General features: G+C 41.7%; 2 protein-coding genes and 1 long non-coding RNA gene across 3 annotated transcripts; 1 reads left to right on the plus strand and 2 right to left on the minus strand.

Moving 5' to 3' along the window:
• The first annotated feature begins 2680 nt into the window (after positions 1-2680).
• Positions 2681-11153, plus strand: LOC113027424 (caspase-3-like). The gene is made up of 4 exons (XM_026177040.2): positions 2681-3124; positions 7244-7407; positions 7518-7638; positions 10778-11153. The coding sequence occupies exons 1-4, from the start codon at positions 2929-2931 to the stop codon at positions 11020-11022; spliced, it is 726 nt and encodes a 241-aa protein (XP_026032825.2). The 5' UTR covers positions 2681-2928; the 3' UTR covers positions 11023-11153.
• A 1496-nt stretch (positions 11154-12649) lies between these two features.
• LOC113027423 (caspase-3-like) lies at positions 12650-15104 on the minus strand. The gene is made up of 4 exons (XM_026177038.2): positions 14816-15104; positions 14018-14181; positions 13781-13907; positions 12650-13120 (listed from the first exon to the last, which is right to left on the minus strand). Exons 1-4 carry the CDS (start codon positions 15030-15032, stop codon positions 12807-12809), a joined length of 822 nt encoding a protein of 273 aa, XP_026032823.1. The 5' UTR covers positions 15033-15104; the 3' UTR covers positions 12650-12806.
• A 58-nt stretch (positions 15105-15162) lies between these two features.
• LOC145429722 (uncharacterized) lies at positions 15163-20818 on the minus strand. Its single transcript, XR_013910006.1, has 3 exons — positions 20786-20818; positions 19872-19934; positions 15163-15302 (listed from the first exon to the last, which is right to left on the minus strand). It is a non-coding gene; the product is annotated as an uncharacterized LOC145429722 (long non-coding RNA).
• Between the last annotated feature and the right edge of the window lie 605 nt (positions 20819-21423).

The raw sequence follows: 21423 nt of genomic DNA on the forward strand, positions 1-21423 counted from the left end.
AATGTTTGCAGTGTTGCACAGCACTTCCAGATTCAAAAGCTCAACCAGGAGTCCAGTCATGAATACCTGAACCTGCTGGACTGAAACCAACCATGATAAACTTGTTCATTACATTTCCTCCAAACTCAGAGCCGCTGCTGGACCATTACATGAACACCACTCACCAAATATTTCAGAGGTTTGAGTTTCTGCCGTTTTAGGTGCAGTTGTGCTCTGGAAGGTGCCCAGTGCTCTCTGAGCAGGTAAGAGTTTCCTGTGTCACCCTGTTCCGACAAAGACCCGGCAGAGGAGCTCGAAGGAAAGACCTTGACTCTAATCTGGGCCTGAACACTGAACACAATTCACACAGCTGAAGGTACATCAGCCGCTTCATGCTGTTTCATGCTGTCAGGTAAAAACCCTGTGATCATGGACAGGAAACCCCATATTAGCTACACTTGACAACAACGGGGAGGAAGAGGTTGATTTAAACAGCAAGAGGCCTCCACCCGAAGCACAATCATGGAGAGCTGAGGGGGTAAGGTCTTGAGGCCTTAATGTAAGTTAATGAAGCTCTTCCATCACCTGACCTCTGGAGGGTGCCGTAGATCATGGAGAACAAAGATGTGCAGACGTCCTGGTGAGAGATCAAAGACGTCCTGATAGCAGTAAACCTGATTCTGCTAGACTGAAACTGACTTTCACTTTTTCTTTCAAGGAAAAGACCATCTCTGAACCGAGAAGGGGGCCTAAGGGTTCATTTTTCTTACAATGCTGTGATTGCAGCCAACTCTCTGTGAATGTACTCATGACCAATGATCAATGGTGTGAGTACAAAAAAAATCATTATTACAATATAATGTTTTAAATTTGCTTAGATCAGAGGAATAGGGAAGGATTTGTCCGTGTTTCAGTTTGGCTTAGCTTTAGGCCTGAGAGTGTGTGTAATTGTTTAGAGGGAAATAAATTTATTAACACTGGAGGTCTGCTGTCATAAAAGGAGACAGGAAGCTACAGTTGGGGGTTGCTGATGCTGATGCTTGTACCTTTAATAAAAACTCATAATTGTTATAACTTAGAAGTAGGTTTGCAGGAAACTCTCCACATGATCTGTAAATGTAAGACAACAAGAGGCCACTGGCCCAGTGGATGCAGAGTGGGGGTCTCAGTGTTTGAAATATGTTAACTCTGTTTTCTATGTTGTGTAGAGGAATTTGGTGTAGCTTGGGTGAGATTACTTTTATGACCGGCAGGATGTCATGTACACAGAGACACACACACACAGTGCTTAAACTGTTACACTCACACATACACACAGGTACGCGCACACATTCACTTACGTGCACTTACATAGACATACGGATACGTGCACACACAGGCACTCACGTGCTCATGCATACGCACACAAACACAGAGTTTGCAACACACCATGGGGTCGCTTCTATAAAGCTGACTGTAACAAACAAAGGAGTGGAAGATCTGCAGAGGGACACCAGCCTTGCACGTCTCCCCTTCTAGAAGATGCTTAAATGAAGATGAATGAAGATGAATAAAGGTTTTGTGAAAATGACTACTGAGTCCGGTGCTGTCTCTGGATGCCTCGAGGAATAAAAAAGAATTGATTTTGTAACAATGGTCATGACAATTTGCATATGAATGATCATAAATTGACCTCATATTGTTAGTGTGCTAGTTTCAGTCATTATGCAGATGTCCTGTTTATAAGGTTGGAAATCTGCAGTTAGCTGAGACTGAAGAAGTCACCTGGATAATGATGAAACATTTCTCCCACTGATATGGCATGTAGATTCAAGATTTAAGGTCTTTATTGTCAGTACAACAATATACACAATATACAGCATACCAAAATGCCGTTTCACCCCAAGCCCCCTCGTTCATTATAATTATATAAGAAGTATACCTCGAAGAGATATAAAACCAGAAATTACAAATAAAAATAATTTTATTTTGAGGTAAAATTAGGAGCTAAAAAGGTACTATTACGAACTATATCTATGAACAATACACAAAGACTGGACAGAGACAATACAAAGTTATGTTCAGGATATTGTAGACAAAACAGGACGAAGACACGTGCAAGATGCAAAAAGTGCAAAAAAGCATGTTGTTCCCAGTTCCAGTTTGTAGTAGATTTGTGGAAGTTTGTGTTGTTTTTGAGTCTTTTGTTGAGTATTGTATCAAGAAATAACCCCAGATACTTTCTAAGATTAAAGATTTCATAAAATTTTTTTTTTAAGTAAATAAAAGTAAAAATCACTTAAAAAACCTGACTGTGTCCCAGTGATTTATGGCAGTTTATGCACATTTCCAAAAAGAATAAACTGTCAGTTCAGTGTAAGAATACAGAAAAATTGCTGTTTTTTAATTTTTTGTCTTAGATGATAAAACTGTTAAAAATTAAACCATTGTTTATCAGTCAGTGATTAAAAAAAAACCCTTAAAATTTGGATTAAAGTTTATATTAAAGTTTAATTTAAAGTTTATAATATCATAAATCTCTGGGGAGAGATGATAAATTGTACTGAGATTTTCATTTCTGCTAATCTCAGATTACAGTGAAACACATCTAATCTGCTATTCTCATCTCACACATCAAAGGCACTCAGCTCACGCCTTTCATGTGTGAGCTGAGCTGCTCACAGGCCGAAGGACACATCTTGACCTTTGACCTGCAGTTGTTGCTGATTCCTAGCAGTGTGCTGGGCCACGTCACTGCTGTCAAACTGCTGGATTTATGGTCTGCAGGTGAGTGTTGACTCATTGTGAAACTCAAACAGCTGAGGGCATCGTGACCAGTGTTACCTGCAGGAAAGGAAAAAACATAGTTGTGCAACACCTGTCCAGGGCAGTCCACCACACTGTCAGGTGTGCCAGAAGGCGGGGTTGAACCTTCACATCTGCTGCAGGTGGAGAGCTAACAGATGCGTGATGGATGCCAGAGCAGGGAGTAACCGGGCTGTGGTAGTGTCCGTGGCCCAGTTTGACCCCGGCGTGAGTCTGGGGGACAGGGCCGGAGCCCAGAAAGACGCCAAGAGGCTTCACGGCACCCTCAGCAGGCGAGGCTTCGAGGTGGAGCTGCACAGCGACCTGAGCGGTGACGAAATCTACGAGCTGTTTGTGCAAGGTAACATTTCCATGGAAGCATCATGTGTGGTTTGAAGGATAAATCACCTGCAGCGGGCATGGGCTCATGTGCAGGTGGGCGTGAACATGTCCAGCCTCACTCATCTCACAGGTAACCAGGTGCTGCTGATCAGCAGGTGAGACCGCCTGTGTAAATGCAGAGCTCTGAGCAGGTCTGCAGCTTGCACACGTACAAACTTCCCAGCAAAGTCATCTCAGTCAGATGCTTATTGTCCCTGCATGCCATCAGGTCAAAGGTTAAAGTTCACGGCAGCAGCGGTCTAAAGGAAAAAGCCTCTTTTCTCTGTGACAGCGCAGCTTAGGTGTGCAAACCTGCATCTGACTCTGGAACAGCGAGCTCTGGACATTTATGTATTGCTCTATGGATTTATGGATTTATTGACTTTCAGCTCTGAGCACCATGAGACGAGTGCCGATTAGCTCTAATACATTAAAGAAAGAAGAAGAATATACTGATGGATGCTTCCATGTTGTATATTATTTCTATTATTACATATTAAAGACCCAAACAGCTGCAGGCCGGAGGGCAAATTGAATCATAGCGTGATGAGGTGAATGATCAGCTGACTGTAGAGTGTCTGTGAGCAGCTCACTGTGCCATTCAGCAGCTCCAGGCTAGAACCTGCTTCTCACAGGACAGGCGAGGTGCGTCATTTATTCGCTCCAACATCAAAACAAAAGTTCATCGTAAGTTTATCTTATCTGAACGATCACATGACTGACTACTGGTCACGTAGCCCAGGTGTGTTGGCTCATTTAACAATTTCCCATGTGGGATCAATAAAGTATCTAATCACTGATCTTATAGTAGCACCAGCTCTGTATTTGGTGCTGTATTTTTATAATCTTCAGAGCTCTTTCACCACTGATAATGTTTGCTTTGCGCAGAGTCACATCATGCATGCCTTAACCAGTAACCACCATCGTGATGCCGGTCAACTCAGACTGGATTTAATCCAGCTAAAACAGAGAAAGCCTGGCTATGCTGGGCTGCTTTTGCACTTCAGTTAGCTGAGGTGAAGCTAGCAGATAGCTAGCAGCAACAGCCACCTGTGTCACCATCCACCTGTTTGTCAAAGAGGCCACGGCCCTAATAATGCACACTTTAAGCCTTAATCCAGTTTAAACAGGTATGGGTTAAGAAATTATGCAGAGAGACCAAACAGTTTGTGTATCAGACTGTAAAGATGTTTACTAGTTTTAACATGGAAGAACATGGGGACAGACTCCCTGCTGCCTCTGCTGGATGTCAGAGGAACTGCAGTGTAACACCTATTTAATTACTAACAACTTATTAGATGGTAATAAAAAATAAAGACAGGCTGGCTTTTGCTTCAGTGTTCCTGTTTCTCATGAGTAACCACTCTGCAGACGAGGCGCATGTGCATTGAGCACGTGCATACCTGCTGCCATGTACAGTGGGGCAAAAAAGTATTTAGTCAGCCACCGATTGTGCAAGTTCCCCCACTTAAAATGATGACAGAGGTCAGTAATTTGCACCAGAGGTACACTTCAACTGTGAGAGACAGAATGTGAAAAAAAATCCATGAATCCACATGGTAGGATTTGTAAAGAATTTATTCGTAAATTAGGGTGGAAAATAAGTATTTGGTCACCTCAAACAAGGAAAATCTCTGGCTGTCACAGACCTGTAACTTCTTCTGTAAGAAGCTTTTCTGTCCCCCACTCGTTACCTGTATGAATGGCACCTGTTTGAACTCATCATCTGTATAAAAGACACCTGTCCACAGCCTCAAACAGTCAGACTCCAAACTCCGCCATGGCCAAGACCAAAGAGCTTTCGAAGGACACCAGGAAAAGTATTGTAGACCTGCACCAGACTGGGAAGAGTGAATCTACAATAGGCAAGCAGCTTGGTGTGAAAAAATCAACTGTGGGAGCAATCATCAGAAAATGGAAGACATACAAGACCACTGATAATCTCCCTCGATCTGGGGCTCCACGCAAGATCTCATCCCGTGGGGTCAAAATGATCATGAGAACGGTGAGCAAAGATCCCAGAACCACACGGGGGGACCTGGTGAATGACCTGCAGAGAGCTGGGACCAAAGTAACAAAGGTCACCATCAGTAACACACTACAACGGCAGGGAATCAAATCCCAGTGCCAGACGTGTTCCGCTGCTGAAGCCAGTGCATGTCCAGGCCCGTCTGAAGTTTGCCAGAGAGCACATGGATGATACAGCAGAGGATTGGGAGAATGTCATGTGGTCAGATGAAACCAAAGTAGAACTTTTTGGTATAAACTCAACTCGTCGTGTTTGGAGGAAGAAGAATACTGAGTTGCATCCCAAGAACACCATACCTACTGTGAAGCATGGGGGTGGAAACATCATGCTATGGGGCTGTTTTTCTGCCAAGGGGACAGGACGACTGATCCGTGTTAAGGACAGGATGAATGGGGCCATGTATCGTGAGATTTTGAGCCAAAACCTCCTTCCATCAGTGAGAACTTTGAAGATGAAACGAGGCTGGGTCTTCCAACATGACAATGATCCAAAACACACCGCCCGGGCAACAAAGGAGTGGCTCCGTAAGAAGCATTTGAAAGTCCTGGAGTGGCCTAGCCAGTCTCCAGACCTCAACCCCATAGAAAATCTGTGGCGGGAGTTGAAAGTCCGTGTTGCTCGGCGACAGCCCCAAAACATCACTGCTCTCGAGAAGATCTGCATGGAGGAATGGGCCAAAATACCAGCTACTGTGTGTGCAAACCTGGTAAAGACCTATAGTAAACGTTTGACCTCTGTTATTGCCAACAAAGGTTATGTTACAAAGTATTGAGTTGTATTTTTGTTATTGACCAAATACTTATTTTCCACCCTGATTTACGAATAAATTCTTTACAAATCCTACCATGTGAATTCATGGATTTTTTTTTCCACATTCTGTCTCTCACAGTTGAAGTGTACCTCTGGTGCAAATTACTGACCTCTGTCATCATTTTAGGTGGGGGAACTTGCACAATCGGTGGCTGACTAAATACTTTTTGCCCCACTGTATCCAGTGTTATGGCTGCTGTGAGAATGCTGACTGAGGGTCACTGACGGCCAAAGTTGGTCAAGTTACTTGAAAAAAGTAATCAGTAACTAATTACTGGTTACTTCCCGAAAAAAGTAATCCAGTTACTTTACTGATTACTTATTTTCAAAAGTAATTAGTTACTTAGTTACTTTTTAAAACATGATTTATCCCCTAAATAGGTGATAAAGCGATAGATCTTTCAGCCCATTTCTACTTTTTCTGCATAATCCATCATACAAAATGTAATCAAATGAAAAAGTCTCTTTTTAATACTTGTTTTATCAGTTTTAATCTTTTAACTTTATGCATCAAGCAAACATTAAATTATATGCAACATTCTCTGACTGGAAGAAATTTGTTTAACATTTAAACCTATTGTCTGCACATTCCAGCACATAAAATAAAATATTTTTTGTGTTTACACTCACTCTTTCAAATAGATGCAAGTAAAACACAGAAGAAAATAAATAAAATCAAAGTCTCAGCGGTCCTGTTGCTCTATTTTAACCTATATAGCAGAAGTGGGGCAGGCGGAGGTTTGCCCTGGTGCAGGTGTGCCGCAGCCATCATGTCAGTGGAAGGATCTGGGAGTTTCTCTGTGAATTTCAGATTCCAGCAGCAGCGTATTTGGTGCTTGCTCGGACATTTAGGGGTTTTTTCGCTGTAAAAAGAACTTTTCTTCCCACACACAACAGACGCTAATGTTTTTGTCACTTATTACGGAATCAAACTCAAAGTAAGGTCAGTACTTCCACGCTTTAAACGCTGCACGCTCATACTCTCTCCTGCACTCGTTATATGATCCATTGTTGATCTGCACACAGCTGTTGCCACGAACGTCGCACTTACGTCATTGTCATGAGACACTCTCGCAAATAAATCACGGTTTTATTAACGCAGTAATGCAGCGTACTTATGGGAAAGTAACAGTAATCTAATTATCTTTTTTGCAATAGTAATCCCTTACTTTACTCGTTACTCGAAAAAGTAATCGGATTACAGTAACGAGTTACTGCCCATCTCTGCTGACGGCACAACTGTTTGTGTCTGTTCTGCAGAGAGCAGGCGGCCCGTGAAGGACTGCTTCCTGGCTGTCTTGTCGTCTCACGGGGAGGAGGACTGCGTGTTCGGAGCCGACGGCAAACCCGTCCGGCTGTCTCGGATCTTCGCATATTTTGACAACGAGTGCATGGAGAATAAGGCCAAAGTGTTCCTCATACAGGTAGGTGGCAGAAGGGCGAGGACAACATGAGTTTAGGTCGTGTCGAGGGAATCAAATGATCTGTTTTCTTCTGTGATGCTGAGGTCATCCTCTTGATGCTGTCTCTGCAGGCGTGTCGCGGAGACGCTCTGGATGATGGAGTGGAGGTGGACTCGGCCGGTGACGCCACCGACTGCAGCTTCTCCCTCCACCTCTCAGTTGTGATGTATGCCATGTATGCCACGCCCCCAGGTAAACACCAAGCCTTCAACAGACCACCACCACTACCCTCTAAACCTCCTCAGCGGCCACTCAGACCTCCTAAACTACCCTTCAAACCTCCTGACAGGCAGCATAACCATTTTATCCATCCCTAGAACCTCCACAGTTACCGTGAAACATAGAAATTAAACCATCTTTATGACAACTGCAACACTTGCAATATGATCACATCTCTTCAGGGACTTTTAAGACCTACCAAAGGACTTCTAAACCTCCTTAGTAACCAGAGAAATCTTCTATACTACCCATCAGGGGCGATTTTAGCCCCCCAAAGATTTTAGATGTCACAAATCAAAGCACCCCCAAAGATTTCTTACTTTTTTGACAATATTTGCTGTTTGTGTGACACACTGCTAAAAATATAAAAAGCATACAGTACGTAATTGAGATGGAACATTTTAACAACAAAAGTATGTATAAACCCCCCCCCCCCTCCCAAAATGGTTTGTTCCAGCTCTCCCCTGTTCTGGCTCTAGCGCCGTTGCTGCCAGAGCGATGGTGGCTGAGACGCAGCGGAGCAGAGGTGTGAGTGCCTGGCTTAAAACAGGACATATTAGCTGCATTTAACCTTCTGTTACTCTTTATATAGTTGGTAGGAGTCAGACCATGTTTCTTTTTACTGAAAAACATTACACCAGGTAACCAGGGTGTAAAAAAACTTGTTTTCCAGCGATGTTTGCTACCCTACAATTTGTCCTACACTGCAGTAAAATCAGTGACATTTGAAAACCTAAAACTTAAAATTGTCCGTAGCCTGCTGTTGTTACCACTGTCCTGTTTTAAATCGATACTAACTAGCTAACTGACCGAATGCCCATTAACCTTAGAACTCCTGTTGTGTGTGTGTGTGTGTGTGTGTGTGCGTGCGTGCGTGCGTGTGTGTTTTGGGACCACCCTGGGGCGCACACATGTCAGTGCGCCCCAGGGTGGCTGTGACTACAATGTAGCTTGCCAGCACCAGTGTGTGAATGTGTGGATGACTGGATGCCTAAAGCGCTTTGGGGTCCTTAGGGACTAGTAAAGCGCTATACAAATACAGGCCATTTACCATTTTTTTTGTACAGAGAGACAGCCAGGTTCATAATGGATATAAGGAAGTTGTTTTTGTTTTTTGTTTTGTTTTTTTTAAAAAGGAGCCACATTCAGGTAAAAGTGTAAAATCAAACGATCCGTCAATCAAGAATAATGTTGGATCAGTGTTTCAATATTTATATCTTTTATTAGATATTCATGTGGTTTGGTTATTTTCCTTTTGGTTGAAAGTAGACTGAGAGAGGACTTTGTGTTAGCGATTTTAATAGTATTTTTTCATATTAATGTAATTTATCATCTAACTGAATACAATCTATTTGTGTATGATTGTCAGTCCAAAGAGGGAGAGAGGAAAGAGGAGAACGTGAGGAGAAAGTACAAGGTCAGGAAGAACCAGGTAAGAAAACAGACAGGGAACAGTGACAGGCAAAACAGAAACTGTTAAACTGACAAAGAGAAAAAACCAGATTTTACTCAAACAATCTGGAAGTTGTGTCCTCCCTATATTAAAGCTGCTGTACAGAATCTGCAAAACAAACTGGGTTGAAACATTTGACCCTCTTTAACAACATTCCAATATAACATTATCATTGATTGGGGAGATTAAAATTAATAATATATTTTTATGTGGTTCAACCACAACTCTACTAAAACCTCAGCCAGTAATAGGTAGGCCAACTTTTGGACTGTCCAGTTGTCTGTATGACTGCCGCAGTACGTGCGCCACATTTGCGCACTATCAGAAAGAGCCAAACGGCCCTGGTGGAGTGAGGAGCTGTAAAGAGAAGTGCTCTGTTTCTAAAAATGTTAAACTTTTTACAGTGTGTACCACCTGAAAGTACCACTATGAAAGCATGAAACCCATAAATCTTACAACACAAAATTTGTATTATTAAATTAGATTTTTATTTGTAATAATTTATTCTGTTTTGGGAGTGTTTTTTATGTATATGTATTATATTATACATACACATTAAAAGTGAATCTCTGTCCAAACAATGCACTCAGTTTACTTTTTACTCACTATGAGCATCACTCATTATTTTCCCCCAGTAATGAAGGTTAGGATATGTTTTCTTTTTTATTCCAATCCATTCTTCTTTTGCAGCATTTAAATAACCTTGATCAGATTTGATGGTTTTGTTACAGACTTTTCAGAAAAGTTTTTTGCTTTTCTTTCACATATATGGGGATTAAATTGTGTTAAAATGTACAAAACAGTGATGTCATGTTTTGAGACGAGGACCCAGGGACAGAGAGACTTGATGAATTTAAGAATCTTATGATTTATCTTGCCTGGCTGGGCAGCTCTCTGGGTGCTCAGCACCTCCAAAGCTCTAATCCTAGAATCGCCCCTGCTACCCATTAACCTCCTCTATGACTACTGAAATCATTTTAACTGTTCATGGAATCTCCTCACCTGCCACAAAAGTGCCCAACTACCTGTAGACTCTCCCCAATTACTGCAGACCTCTATCTTCTAAAGAATCTGTTGAACCTTTTTTGTGATCATAAAACTTCCCCAGTGACTGCTACAGCATCCTAAAGACCCCTCAAACATTTTATTGACAACTGAAACCTCGTGAACTACGCTTAGAGGCTCCACAATGACTACAAAGCCCTTGAACCTCTGTAATGACCACTGCACATTCTTAACTGAATCTAGGTGACCTTCTTCATCCTAAATATTAAGTTCACTTTTCAAACAGCTGTTTAAATCTCTCTGGCCATAACCAGCCTACCAGAGAACCTTGAACCTTCTCACTGACCAGTCTAATCTCAAGGCTCCCTTTCTCCAGGATCCCTTAAACTTAAAATACCAGTGCAACTTCCTCAGTGAGTCCTACAACTTTGTGAGGACCTCTAGAACCTTTTCCTGACAACTCAAGTAGTGTTTTAGTAGTGTTGTCCAAATCCTACAGAACCCTCTCTGAAAACTCTAACACCTTTGAAGAGACCACAGAACCTCTTCATTTTTGACACCTGGTGGTGACATTTGTCTGAATCAATAATCTGCAGATTTTTCACCACGGTCCACAGACCAGTATCTCTGTTTACCTCCTCCTCTCTCCATCAGGTTACGGAGCCTTCATGAGCCCGCTTGGATCCGTCTTCCTTCAGACGTTCTGCACTTTGTTGGAGGACGAGGCCCATCAGAACCTGGAGCTGACTCGCCTGATGACCCGCCTCTCCCACAGGGTGGCCTACACCTTCCAGGCCAAAGGTCGTGAGCTGGGCGGGAAGAAAGAGATGCCGTGCTTCCTGACACGACTGACCAGAGAGGTGTTCCTGTCCTCAGAGTCAGAGAGAGAAGATCTCTGATCCTGGGAAAGGTTTTCCTAAAGTTCTTGAAGATGTTGTGTCACCATTTTTTGAGAAGTTTCACAAACTTCAGCTGTTCATTGATCCACTTTAATGCGACTGCAATAAACTGGAGCTTATTTTCTCATTTATGAAGGTTATTTCTTCACTTATTCACTCATTATCCACGTAGTCACACATTTTTATATCTGCATTTATTTTTCCTTTGATAAATACATCTGAATATGAACAAATAACTGAGTATCAGAAATTAACAGCAGGTAGTTTTTAATAATAAAAAACAGTAATTTGGAGTAGGTGCAGAAATCTTTTATAGTGCTTAAAAATTTCTACTCCTGTATTGAGACATTACAAATAAATCTTGAATTGTTGGTTGAAGAAAAAGATTATTCCTAAACTAAAGTGTCAGTCTGAAGAACACCGTCACATGTTTAACAATAAAATGTAAGATTTACTGCATATGTGAGTCTAACAGGTCGGTATAAACAGTAATTTAAAAGTTTTAACCTCTTCATCAGCAGTGTGAAGGTACAGCTGTGGATGAGTCACATGTTTAAGCATTTAAACCAGAAACCAGGTGAGGGTTTGAACTTTACATCTGTTAACAGGTGACCAATCAACCTGCAGGGTCAGGCTGGATTTACATTTCACATATTTTGTCCTCTTACAGGAGTTGTGAGAATCTTAGGTGGAGATGTTTCTGAGTCATCTCCTTGAGTCAGCAGGTGTGTGTTCATACAGAGACACGTGTGGGATCACATAAAGTCAGTCTGTCTGGGTTTGAGTACTTCCTGTCTGGACGTGAACCAGAACTTACAGAGTCCACACCTGTTATCACTGAATATGTAATAAAGCAGATCATGTGACGTGGAATGAGCAGTCAGCAGGTCGGGAAGTTTACGCTCACAGAGGTGTGGGAGCGGTTTTGTCCTGAGGCCTTCCTTCATCTACTTTCAGTTTAGTACCTGCAACACATTTATGATTCATGTCTGACACACAGCACGACATTTCCCAGAACTCAGCTGTTTCACTTCCCCACAACTGCTCCATCACATCACTACACCCTCTTCATTCACAGCTTAGACACGTTACATGGATATTCAGTGGTGCTCTAGAAGCAAAATAGTTCCAGTGTTACATTCACAAAGGTAAAAAAAAGAAGCTCCTGTCACAAACTGAGTTTATTCTGACCACATGATTAAAATCTGAAGGCGTGAAACAAACATCATCATCCTCGTTCTCTAACGTCACAAGCTTGGAAAGACAGAGCAAGTTCACAGACCTCTCCACAAAATCATCCGCAGGTCAGTGCAGAGCTACAGACGGCAGATCAAACTCTCATGCTTTTCAGCTCTCCTGACCTGTTTCTGCTTCACAGAGTCCAGATGTTTTCAGATGTCAGAAAGAGCTTCCCTGACCTGCAGATATATTCAGCATTAATGAGCCTCGCAGAAGTTACCCCTGCATCTCACCAACCGCTCTGTAAAAAAGAACGTGCAGGGTTTCCAGCTCAGGCTCCAGTGTGTTTACGATGTCTGCATCGTCCTATAAACACGTTTACCTGGTCAGGCATGATGATTTACGCCTGTTACTGACAGATGTTCAGGAAATAGACCAAGCAGACCCGTGACTGTATCAAACATTGTGTATTTGCAGATAAATAATAAAGTGCATATATACATATGTACAGGACATGCTAAACATTTTCTTCACACAGTTTTAGAACGACACCACACAAAAACAAGATCATTTCCATTCCTCCATGTGCTCTGCCGTGATTTGGTCTAACTGATGGAAGGTGTCCGTGTTCTGGTGCTCTCAGTACCAACCAGTAATGTGGCTGAGATTCCCTCTGCTTTTCCGGCTCTCTCTGACTCTGAGGACAGGAACACCTCTCTGGTCAGTCGTGTCAGGAAGCACGGCATCTCTTTCTTCCCGCCCAGCTCACGACCTTTGGCCTGGAAGGTGTAGGCCACCCTGTGGGAGAGGCGGGTCATCAGGCGAGTCAGCTCCAGGTTCTGATGGGCCTCGTCCTCCAACAAAGTGCAGAACGTCTGAAGGAAGACGGATCCAAGCGGGCTCATGAAGGCTCCGTAACCTGATGGAGAGAGGAGGAGGTAAACAGAGAAATCTGACATGGTTAAACACGTACAACCTCTGAAGAATTCTGAGAGCTCCTGAGGACATAACTGAGAAAGAAAATCACGATTTATTAGTATCCGGAGTCGGACTTGTGTTGTTGTATCAACCATCATATAAAGGTTTCTGCCAACCAAAAAAACTCTGAGGTTTTTTTTTTAATGTGTTTGTGCGTCATGAAGGAGGTTCTCCAGGATCAGCTGGAAAGGTATGCGGGCCTCAGAGGAAGTTAGAGGTCTGCAGTAATTGGGGAGAGTCTACAGGTAGTTGGGCACTTTTGTGGCAGGTGAGGAGATTCCATGAACAGTTAAAATGATTTCAGTAGTCATAGAGGAGGTTAATGGGTAGTATAGAAGATTTCTCTGGTTACTAAGGAGGTTTAGAAGTCCTTTGGTAGGTCTTAAAAGTCCCTGAAGAGATGTGATCATATTGCAAGTGTTGCAGTTGTCATAAAGATGGTTTAAGTTCTATGTTTCACGGTAACTGTGGAGGTTCTAGGGATGGATAAAATGGTTATGCTGCCTGTCAGGAGGTTTGAAGGGTAGTTTAGGAGGTCTGAGTGGCCGCTGAGGAGGTTTAGAGGGTAGTGGTGGTGGTCTGTTGAAGGCTTGGTGTTTACCTGGGGGCGTGGCATACATCACAGCTGTATCTACAGGAACTGAGAGGTGGAGGGAGAAGCTGCAGTCGGTGGCGTCACCGGCCGAGTCCACCTCCACTCCATCATCCAGAGCGTCTCCGCGACACGCCTGCAGAGACAGCATCAAGAGGATGACCTCAGCATCACAGAAGAAAACAGATCATTTGATTCCCTCGACACGACCTAAACTCATGTTGTCCTCGCCCTTCTGCCACCTACCTGTATGAGGAACACTTTGGCCTTATTCTCCATGCACTCGTTGTCAAAATATGCGAAGATCCGAGACAGCCGGACGGGTTTGCCGTCGGCTCCGAATACGCAGTCCTCCTCCCCGTGAGACGACAAGACAGCCAGGAAGCAGTCCTTCACGGGCCGCCTGCTCTCTGCAGAACAGACACAAACAGACAGTAGTGCTGTCAGTGACCCTCAGTCAGCATTCTCACAGCAGCCATACCACTGGATACATGGCAGCAGGTATGCCAGCCTGTGTTTACGTTCACACGCAGAAGATTCAAACTAATGAAACTTTATGACCTATGTTTGATCTATGAGTGGAAATCAGTTGTAACAGTGTTTAATCACCATCACTGTAAAACACACTCATATAATCACATCCTCACATGTTATATAATTACAAATGTATCAGTCAGCGCTGGCATGTCACCAATGAGTGTCAGGGCAGTGTAAGCCTCACCTTTACCTGTAAATAGAACAGAGGTGTGTCTGTGTGTGTGTCACAGAGACTGTAATGTTAAAGCTGCGTGTCTGTCAGGGAGATGGAGCTGCAAATGTTTCCTTATCTGGGCTCACAGACGCAGGCCCTGCTGTGGGCACTGATGCCCCGCCCCCTCTGAGTTTCTGTGACATCAGCTGTTTTTTTAAATGAATGAGTTCTTGGCTGAAAGCTCTCTCAATTTAAATATTTTGTCTCTGTGCTGTGTTTAAATAAAGTTAGAATGTTTTGCGTCCTGTTTTTATTGTTGGAAGTGGGCTTTTCGGGGTGATGCGATTGGTTACCTTTCTCAAACAGCTCGTAGATTTCGGCGCCGCTCAGGTCGCTGTGCAACTCCACCTTAAAGCCCCGCCTGCTGAGGGTACTGTGGAGCCTCTTGGCATCCCTCTTGGCTCCGGCCCTGTTCCCCATCTTCACCCCGGGGTAAAACTCGGCCACGGACACCACCACTGCCCGGTTCACCTCAGCCTTCCCACCCACTGGTCGTCTCTGCTGGGACATGGTGATGTAGCTGAGGTCCGCTGAGCTCTGTCTCTGTGAGTGTCTGTCAGATTTAAGCTCCTGGCTCTGCACTGAAAGTACTTTAAGAGCCCCTGAGCTGTAAAGGTGTGACCACACCTCTTTACCTTACCTGGAACTTCCTCTGCTGCCTTATCAGCCTTATGTGCTCAAGTCTTACACAACTTCATGTTTTTTCTCGCTGTGCCAGATATCCAGGTGTGTTCCACTCACGGATGACATGTCATCATTTCACGGCACACAAACATTTTCCTGCAGTAACAGAAAACAATTGAGGAGTTTTTAAAGCCTTTTATGATTTTTGATTTTAATAAAAACACTTTACTAAAAATGTGAAGTTTGTGTTTGTCATCTTTACAAATAAAGTTTGTTTCACTCCAAGCAAGACTTTTGCCACCCCTGTGAGTAAAAACCTAAATAAAAGTGAGTGTTTCCACTTTATTCTGCCTTATTCTACTTCACTGGCTGTGGGGTTTGTTTGGTCGTCTGAATCTTTCAGTGATCCTGAAAACTCCAGACAGATGGTTTAAAATCAGGTCCCTGTAGTGGCTATATTAAGTTCTCTCTTTCTCTTATATTTAAAATAACCACACTACGCAACTGTTTTTACGCGTTGTCGTTAGCAACAATGATGGTAAACCCACTGTGTGGCTCCGCCTTCCATTTGTTTGTTTTCCACATAAACCTTTCACAATGAAGCTGAAGATCCTGTTGAGATTTATAAAAAATAATAAACTGAAATGATGACAAGCAGAAGGACCATTCAAAACAAATCGAGGACCTTATTTCTAAACGAGGGGCTCCCTCTGTAGCATTGACATGGTTTGGTTATGAAAAGTCTGACACGGACCAGAAAACTGTACTATGCAAATTATGCATGAAACTGGTCCCCACCTCAGACTCAAACACGGCAAACCTCTTCTACCACCTATGTGTCACGGCGAGTGAGATGAGCTGTGTGGGGAAAAATAAAGGAGGATCCAATTGCAGGCACTCGTGAAGATGTGAAGGCAGTTTATTGAAACACAAAGCACAGGGGAAAAAATGGCAAACAGAGATTAAGCTAAACTATACTGGAAAGAACTAATCTACTGAACATGAACACAAACATGAAGGAGGATTGGTAGAGGTAAATGACGATGGACAGCAGGGAGAACACACAGATGAAACACGGTGGATGGCCAGACGGACCAGCAACTATTACAACAGAATACACAACTTAAATACACTCAGAGAAACACAGGGCGATTACACACAGGTGGGGGACACAGCTGGAAGTAATTAACGAGACGAGACAAGGGAGGTAAAACTGAATACACTCACATGAGACGCAGACCTTCACAATAAAACAGGAAACACGAAATCACTACACAAAGACACAGACTCAACACTGAGAGGCAGACAGAAAATAACACATGGAACTCAAACTATACATGAGACAACAAATCCTTGAAAACAAATAAACAGAAAGATAGAATTCTAATAATAATCAACAAAGCACAAGAGTAACAAAACGATCATTCAAAAATAAACCAAAACATGATAAACTCAAAATGCTGGGTCGAACCGACCGAGAACCCTGACACTACGCAAGAATCATGTGAAAGAGTATGGAGAGTTTATGGATGAGAAGCAAAACACAGCCGTCTGGTGCTGAAAATAAACCTTAGACTCAAACGTTACAACAGGCTTTTCCCCGTGCAATAAATAATCACAAAGAAAATTGGAGCCGTTACAACCTATGTCTAAAAATGCATTGTTTCACGCATCGGTCGATACACTCAACTCCGGGTGCATGATGCCCACCTGAAAACACTTCACACAAGTTGAATTGCCCGGGATTCACAGAATTTAAAGAAAATTTAACATTTTTGTCATATATATCATTGTCGGGATGATAAATGTTTTATATCAGGATATGAGATTTTGGTCATAGCCCTAGCGGACATATTATTGGTCAGATGAAGTCATTAAAAATGCTCCAGCAGCACAAACACGGTCAAGAAGTGTCTATGGGTGTCTGACGGGACTGACTGACTGCTGACTATCTGAGCTTCATGTTTCAGGCAGCAGATGAACTGAGGGGAAGTTAAAGTGTCCCTACGAGATAACAAGGGGTTTTTGGTTTTATGTTCTGCGTCTTTGTCCTGTCTTCCTCCCCTCACCCCCAGTTACAGCAGAGTCCTCTCTGAGTCTGGTTCTCCCAGAGGTTTATTCCACTTTAAAGGGATTTTTTTCCTTCCCACTGTCACCAAAGTCTTGCTCACAGGGGGTTGTGTGATTGATAGGTTTTCTCTGTATTGTTGTAGGGTCTCTAGCTTACAGTGTAAAGCACCTTGATGTGACTGTTGTTGTCATTTTGCACTATATTAAAACAATGATTTAATTTTTTAAGCTTGTTGAGTTTGCATGTAATGAGACACACTCTATAAATAAAGAACAGACTGACTCATGCAGATGTAATGTGGTGGAGTCTGGACAAGGTTGACTGCTGCAGAGATTGAAGTGAGTGAGGAACGTAGCTGTTTGCGCTGTGCTGTCTGCTGTAGTCACACTCATCTGTCAGCTGCTCGTAAACTTTGATCACAGGTCACACGCCTGACCTATCAGCATCTCATGCCTCAGAGGAAACCTGCTTTTCCTGCCGCACACGGGAACAAGGTGTCCATAAAAAATAACACGTAAACAAATCAAAGCATTCCAGGAATCCTTGAACACGCTCACATATGTGCACGAACACCCGTCTTTATTTCATTTTAATTCATCAGACTTCATCCCAAAGGAAATTCTCGATGAGGTCGGCTGCTCCCACACACAACAGAAAAAAACATTAATTCAGTAGAAAAAACAAGAAGTTGATCATTTATAAATACAAAATGTAGTCCTTACAAATAATTTAAAAAATAGACATTTGCATATCCCTCCAAAATATTTAAGTAAAAAATTATTTATTGTTTAATTTCTGTAGATATTCAGTCTATGTCTTCTTCTTCCTTCTTTCTCTCTGTATGTCTTTCTTTTAATTCCCGCCTTGATTTCCAAACTGATCCTCTGTGGGAATCTCATCCTCCAACATCCACACATCTAATTTGATTGACCCCTCCATCATGGCCTCTATCTATTTGTCTATTCCTCACTATTTAATTAGATCACTCATTCCTAAAGTCAAGAATGCTGCTGTCCCACACATTTATGACCCAATCAAAGATCTTAATTCTGTCACAGTGATTACACATTTTTTATTTAAAATGACATAAAAATCACACGCTGCTGGCGATAAATGATTAATACTACAATGACCTTCAGTTATTACTGCAGCCCACCTGCAGCACCTTTGGTCCACACTCTGGGAATCCTTAGATATTTAAATGTATCAATTTAACCATCTATTTGTTATTCTGATTTTATTTAAATATTTGTTTCAGGCAAAATAAATCAAACAGAAAGGATTGATGGAGGCAGATGATCCACTGTGGCACCACCTAAAGGAAGCACTTGGAAGAAGAAGAAAAAGATTCATATCTTGATTTGCTTTATTTACATATTTGCAATTATTTGTATTACATTTATAACGTTTTATCATTCATTTATTCAAGTATTTATTTATTTTATAATATTTCTTTATTTACTCATTTATTCAGGTAGTTTTATTGTTTCCATTTTTTATTGATCCTTGAATTCCTTTATTATTTGTTATGCATGTGTTATTATGTTTCACTGCTTTGATGATGTAATTTCTTAATCTGGGATAATCTGGGATTAATCCACTCATTAATTTCATTTAACAGTCTTCAATTATACAAACAAATAATGAACAAAAAAACATAAATAAATATATTAAATTAAATTTTTCTTTTCCAGTCGCTTAACCAGGGGCGATTCTAGGATTAGAGCTCTTCACCCAGAGAGCTGCCCAGCCAGGCAAGATAAATCATAAGATTCTTAAATTCATCAAGTCTCTCTGTCCCTGGGTCCTCGTCTCAAAACATGACATCACTGTTTTGTACATTTTAACACAATTTAATCCCCATATTTGTGAAAGAAAAGCAAAAAACTTTTCTGAAAAGTCTGTAACAAAACCATCAAATCTGATCAAGGTTATTTAAATGCTGCAAAAGAAGAATGGATTGGAATAAAAAAGAAAACATATCCTAACCTTCATTACTGGGGGAAAATAATGAGTGATGCTCATAGTGAGTAAAAAGTAAACTGAGTGCATTGTTTGGACAGAGATTCACTTTTAATGTGTATGTATAATATAATACATATACATAAAAAAACACTCCCAAAACAGAATAAATTATTACAAATAAAAATCTAATTTAATAATACAAATTTTGTGTTGTAAGATTTATGGGTTTCATGCTTTCATAGTGGTACTTTCAGGTGGTACACACTGTAAAAAGTTTAACATTTTTAGAAACAGAGCACTTCTCTTTACAGCTCCTCACTCCACCAGGGCCGTTTGGCTCTTTCTGATAGTGCGCAAATGTGGCGCACATACTGCAGCAGTCATACAGACAACTGGACAGTCCAAAAGTTGGCCTACCTATTACTGGCTGAGGTTTTAGTAGAGTTGTGGTTGAACCACATAAAAATATATCATTAATTTTAATCTCCCCAATCAATGATAATGTTATATTGGAATGTTGTTAAAGAGGGTCAAATGTTTCAACCCAGTTTGTTTTGCAGATTCTGTACAGCAGCTTTAATATAGGGAGGACACAACTTCCAGATTGTTTGAGTAAAATCTGGTTTTTTCTCTTTGTCAGTTTAACAGTTTCTGTTTTGCCTGTCACTGTTCCCTGTCTGTTTTCTTACCTGGTTCTTCCTGACCTTGTACTTTCTCCTCACGTTCTCCTCTTTCCTCTCTCCCTCTTTGGACTGACAATCATACACAAATAGATTGTATTCAGTTAGATGATAAATTACATTAATATGAAAAAATACTATTAAAATCGCTAACACAAAGTCCTCTCTCAGTCTACTTTCAACCAAAAGGAAAATAACCAAACCACATGAATATCTAATAAAAGATATAAATATTGAAACACTGATCCAACATTATTCTTGATTGACGGATCGTTTGATTTTACACTTTTACCTGAATGTGGCTCCTTTTAAAAAAAAACAAAACAAAAAACAAAAACAACTTCCTTATATCCATTATGAACCTGGCTGTCTCTCTGTACAAAAAAAATGGTAAATGGCCTGTATTTGTATAGCGCTTTACTAGTCCCTAAGGACCCCAAAGCGCTTTACGCATCCAGTCATCCACACATTCACACACTGGTGCTGGCAAGCTACATTGTAGTCACAGCCACCCTGGGGCGCACTGACATGTGTGCGCCCCAGGGTGGTCCCAAAACACACACGCACGCACGCACGCACGCACACACACACACACACACACACACACACAACAGGAGTTCTAAGGTTAATGGAAATTCGGTCAGTTAGCTAGTTAGTATCGATTTAAAACAGGACAGTGGTAACAACAGCAGGCTACGGACAATTTTAAGTTTTAGGTTTTCAAATGTCACTGATTTTACTGCAGTGTAGGACAAATTGTCGGGTAGCAAACATCGCTGGAAAACAAGTTTTTTTACACCCTGGTTACCTGGTGTAATGTTTTTCAGTAAAAAGAAACATGGTCTGACTCCTACCAACTATATAAAGAGTAACAGAAGGTTAAATGCAGCTAATATGTCCTGTTTTAAGCCAGGCACTCACACCTCTGCTCCGCTGCGTCTCAGCCACCATCGCTCTGGCAGCAACGGCGCTAGAGCCAGAGCCAGAGCTGGAACAAACCATTTTGGGAGGGGGGGGGGGGGGGGGTTTATACATACTTTTGTTGTTAAAATGTTCCATCTCAATTACGTACTGTATGCTTTTTATATTTTTAGCAGTGTGTCACACAAACAGCAAATATTGTCAAAAAAAGTAAGAAATCTTTGGGGGTGCTTTGATTCATTTTTGGAGATGCTGAAGCAACCCCAAAAATGGGCTAAAATCGCCCCTGGTGTGGATAGTTTTGCCGGAAAAAAAACGGCGGAAGAGGGGCAGCCGAAGAGTAAACTTTTAAAAGTAAGTACTGAATATTATGTCACTTATTTATGTGTGAATGTTTAATAACGAAGAACATTAAAACATTACTGTTAGCCACATGTCGGCAAAGTTATGTGACATTAGCGATGTTTGTACTAATTTGGTTCAATAGTTGACGTTAATCTTACAGAGAATGTGATGATTTTATGGATATTTAAAGTAAGCACTGAGACAAATTTAGTAATGCCAACATATTAAAAGAACAATATTTGTCTCTCATATATATAACACAGTTATATATATACAGTGTCAAAGAAACCTGTCT

This window comes from Astatotilapia calliptera, chromosome 7 (genome assembly GCF_964374335.1).
Source record: "Astatotilapia calliptera chromosome 7, fAstCal68.1, whole genome shotgun sequence".
In the NCBI taxonomy this organism is placed as follows: Eukaryota; Metazoa; Chordata; class Actinopteri; order Cichliformes; family Cichlidae; genus Astatotilapia; species Astatotilapia calliptera.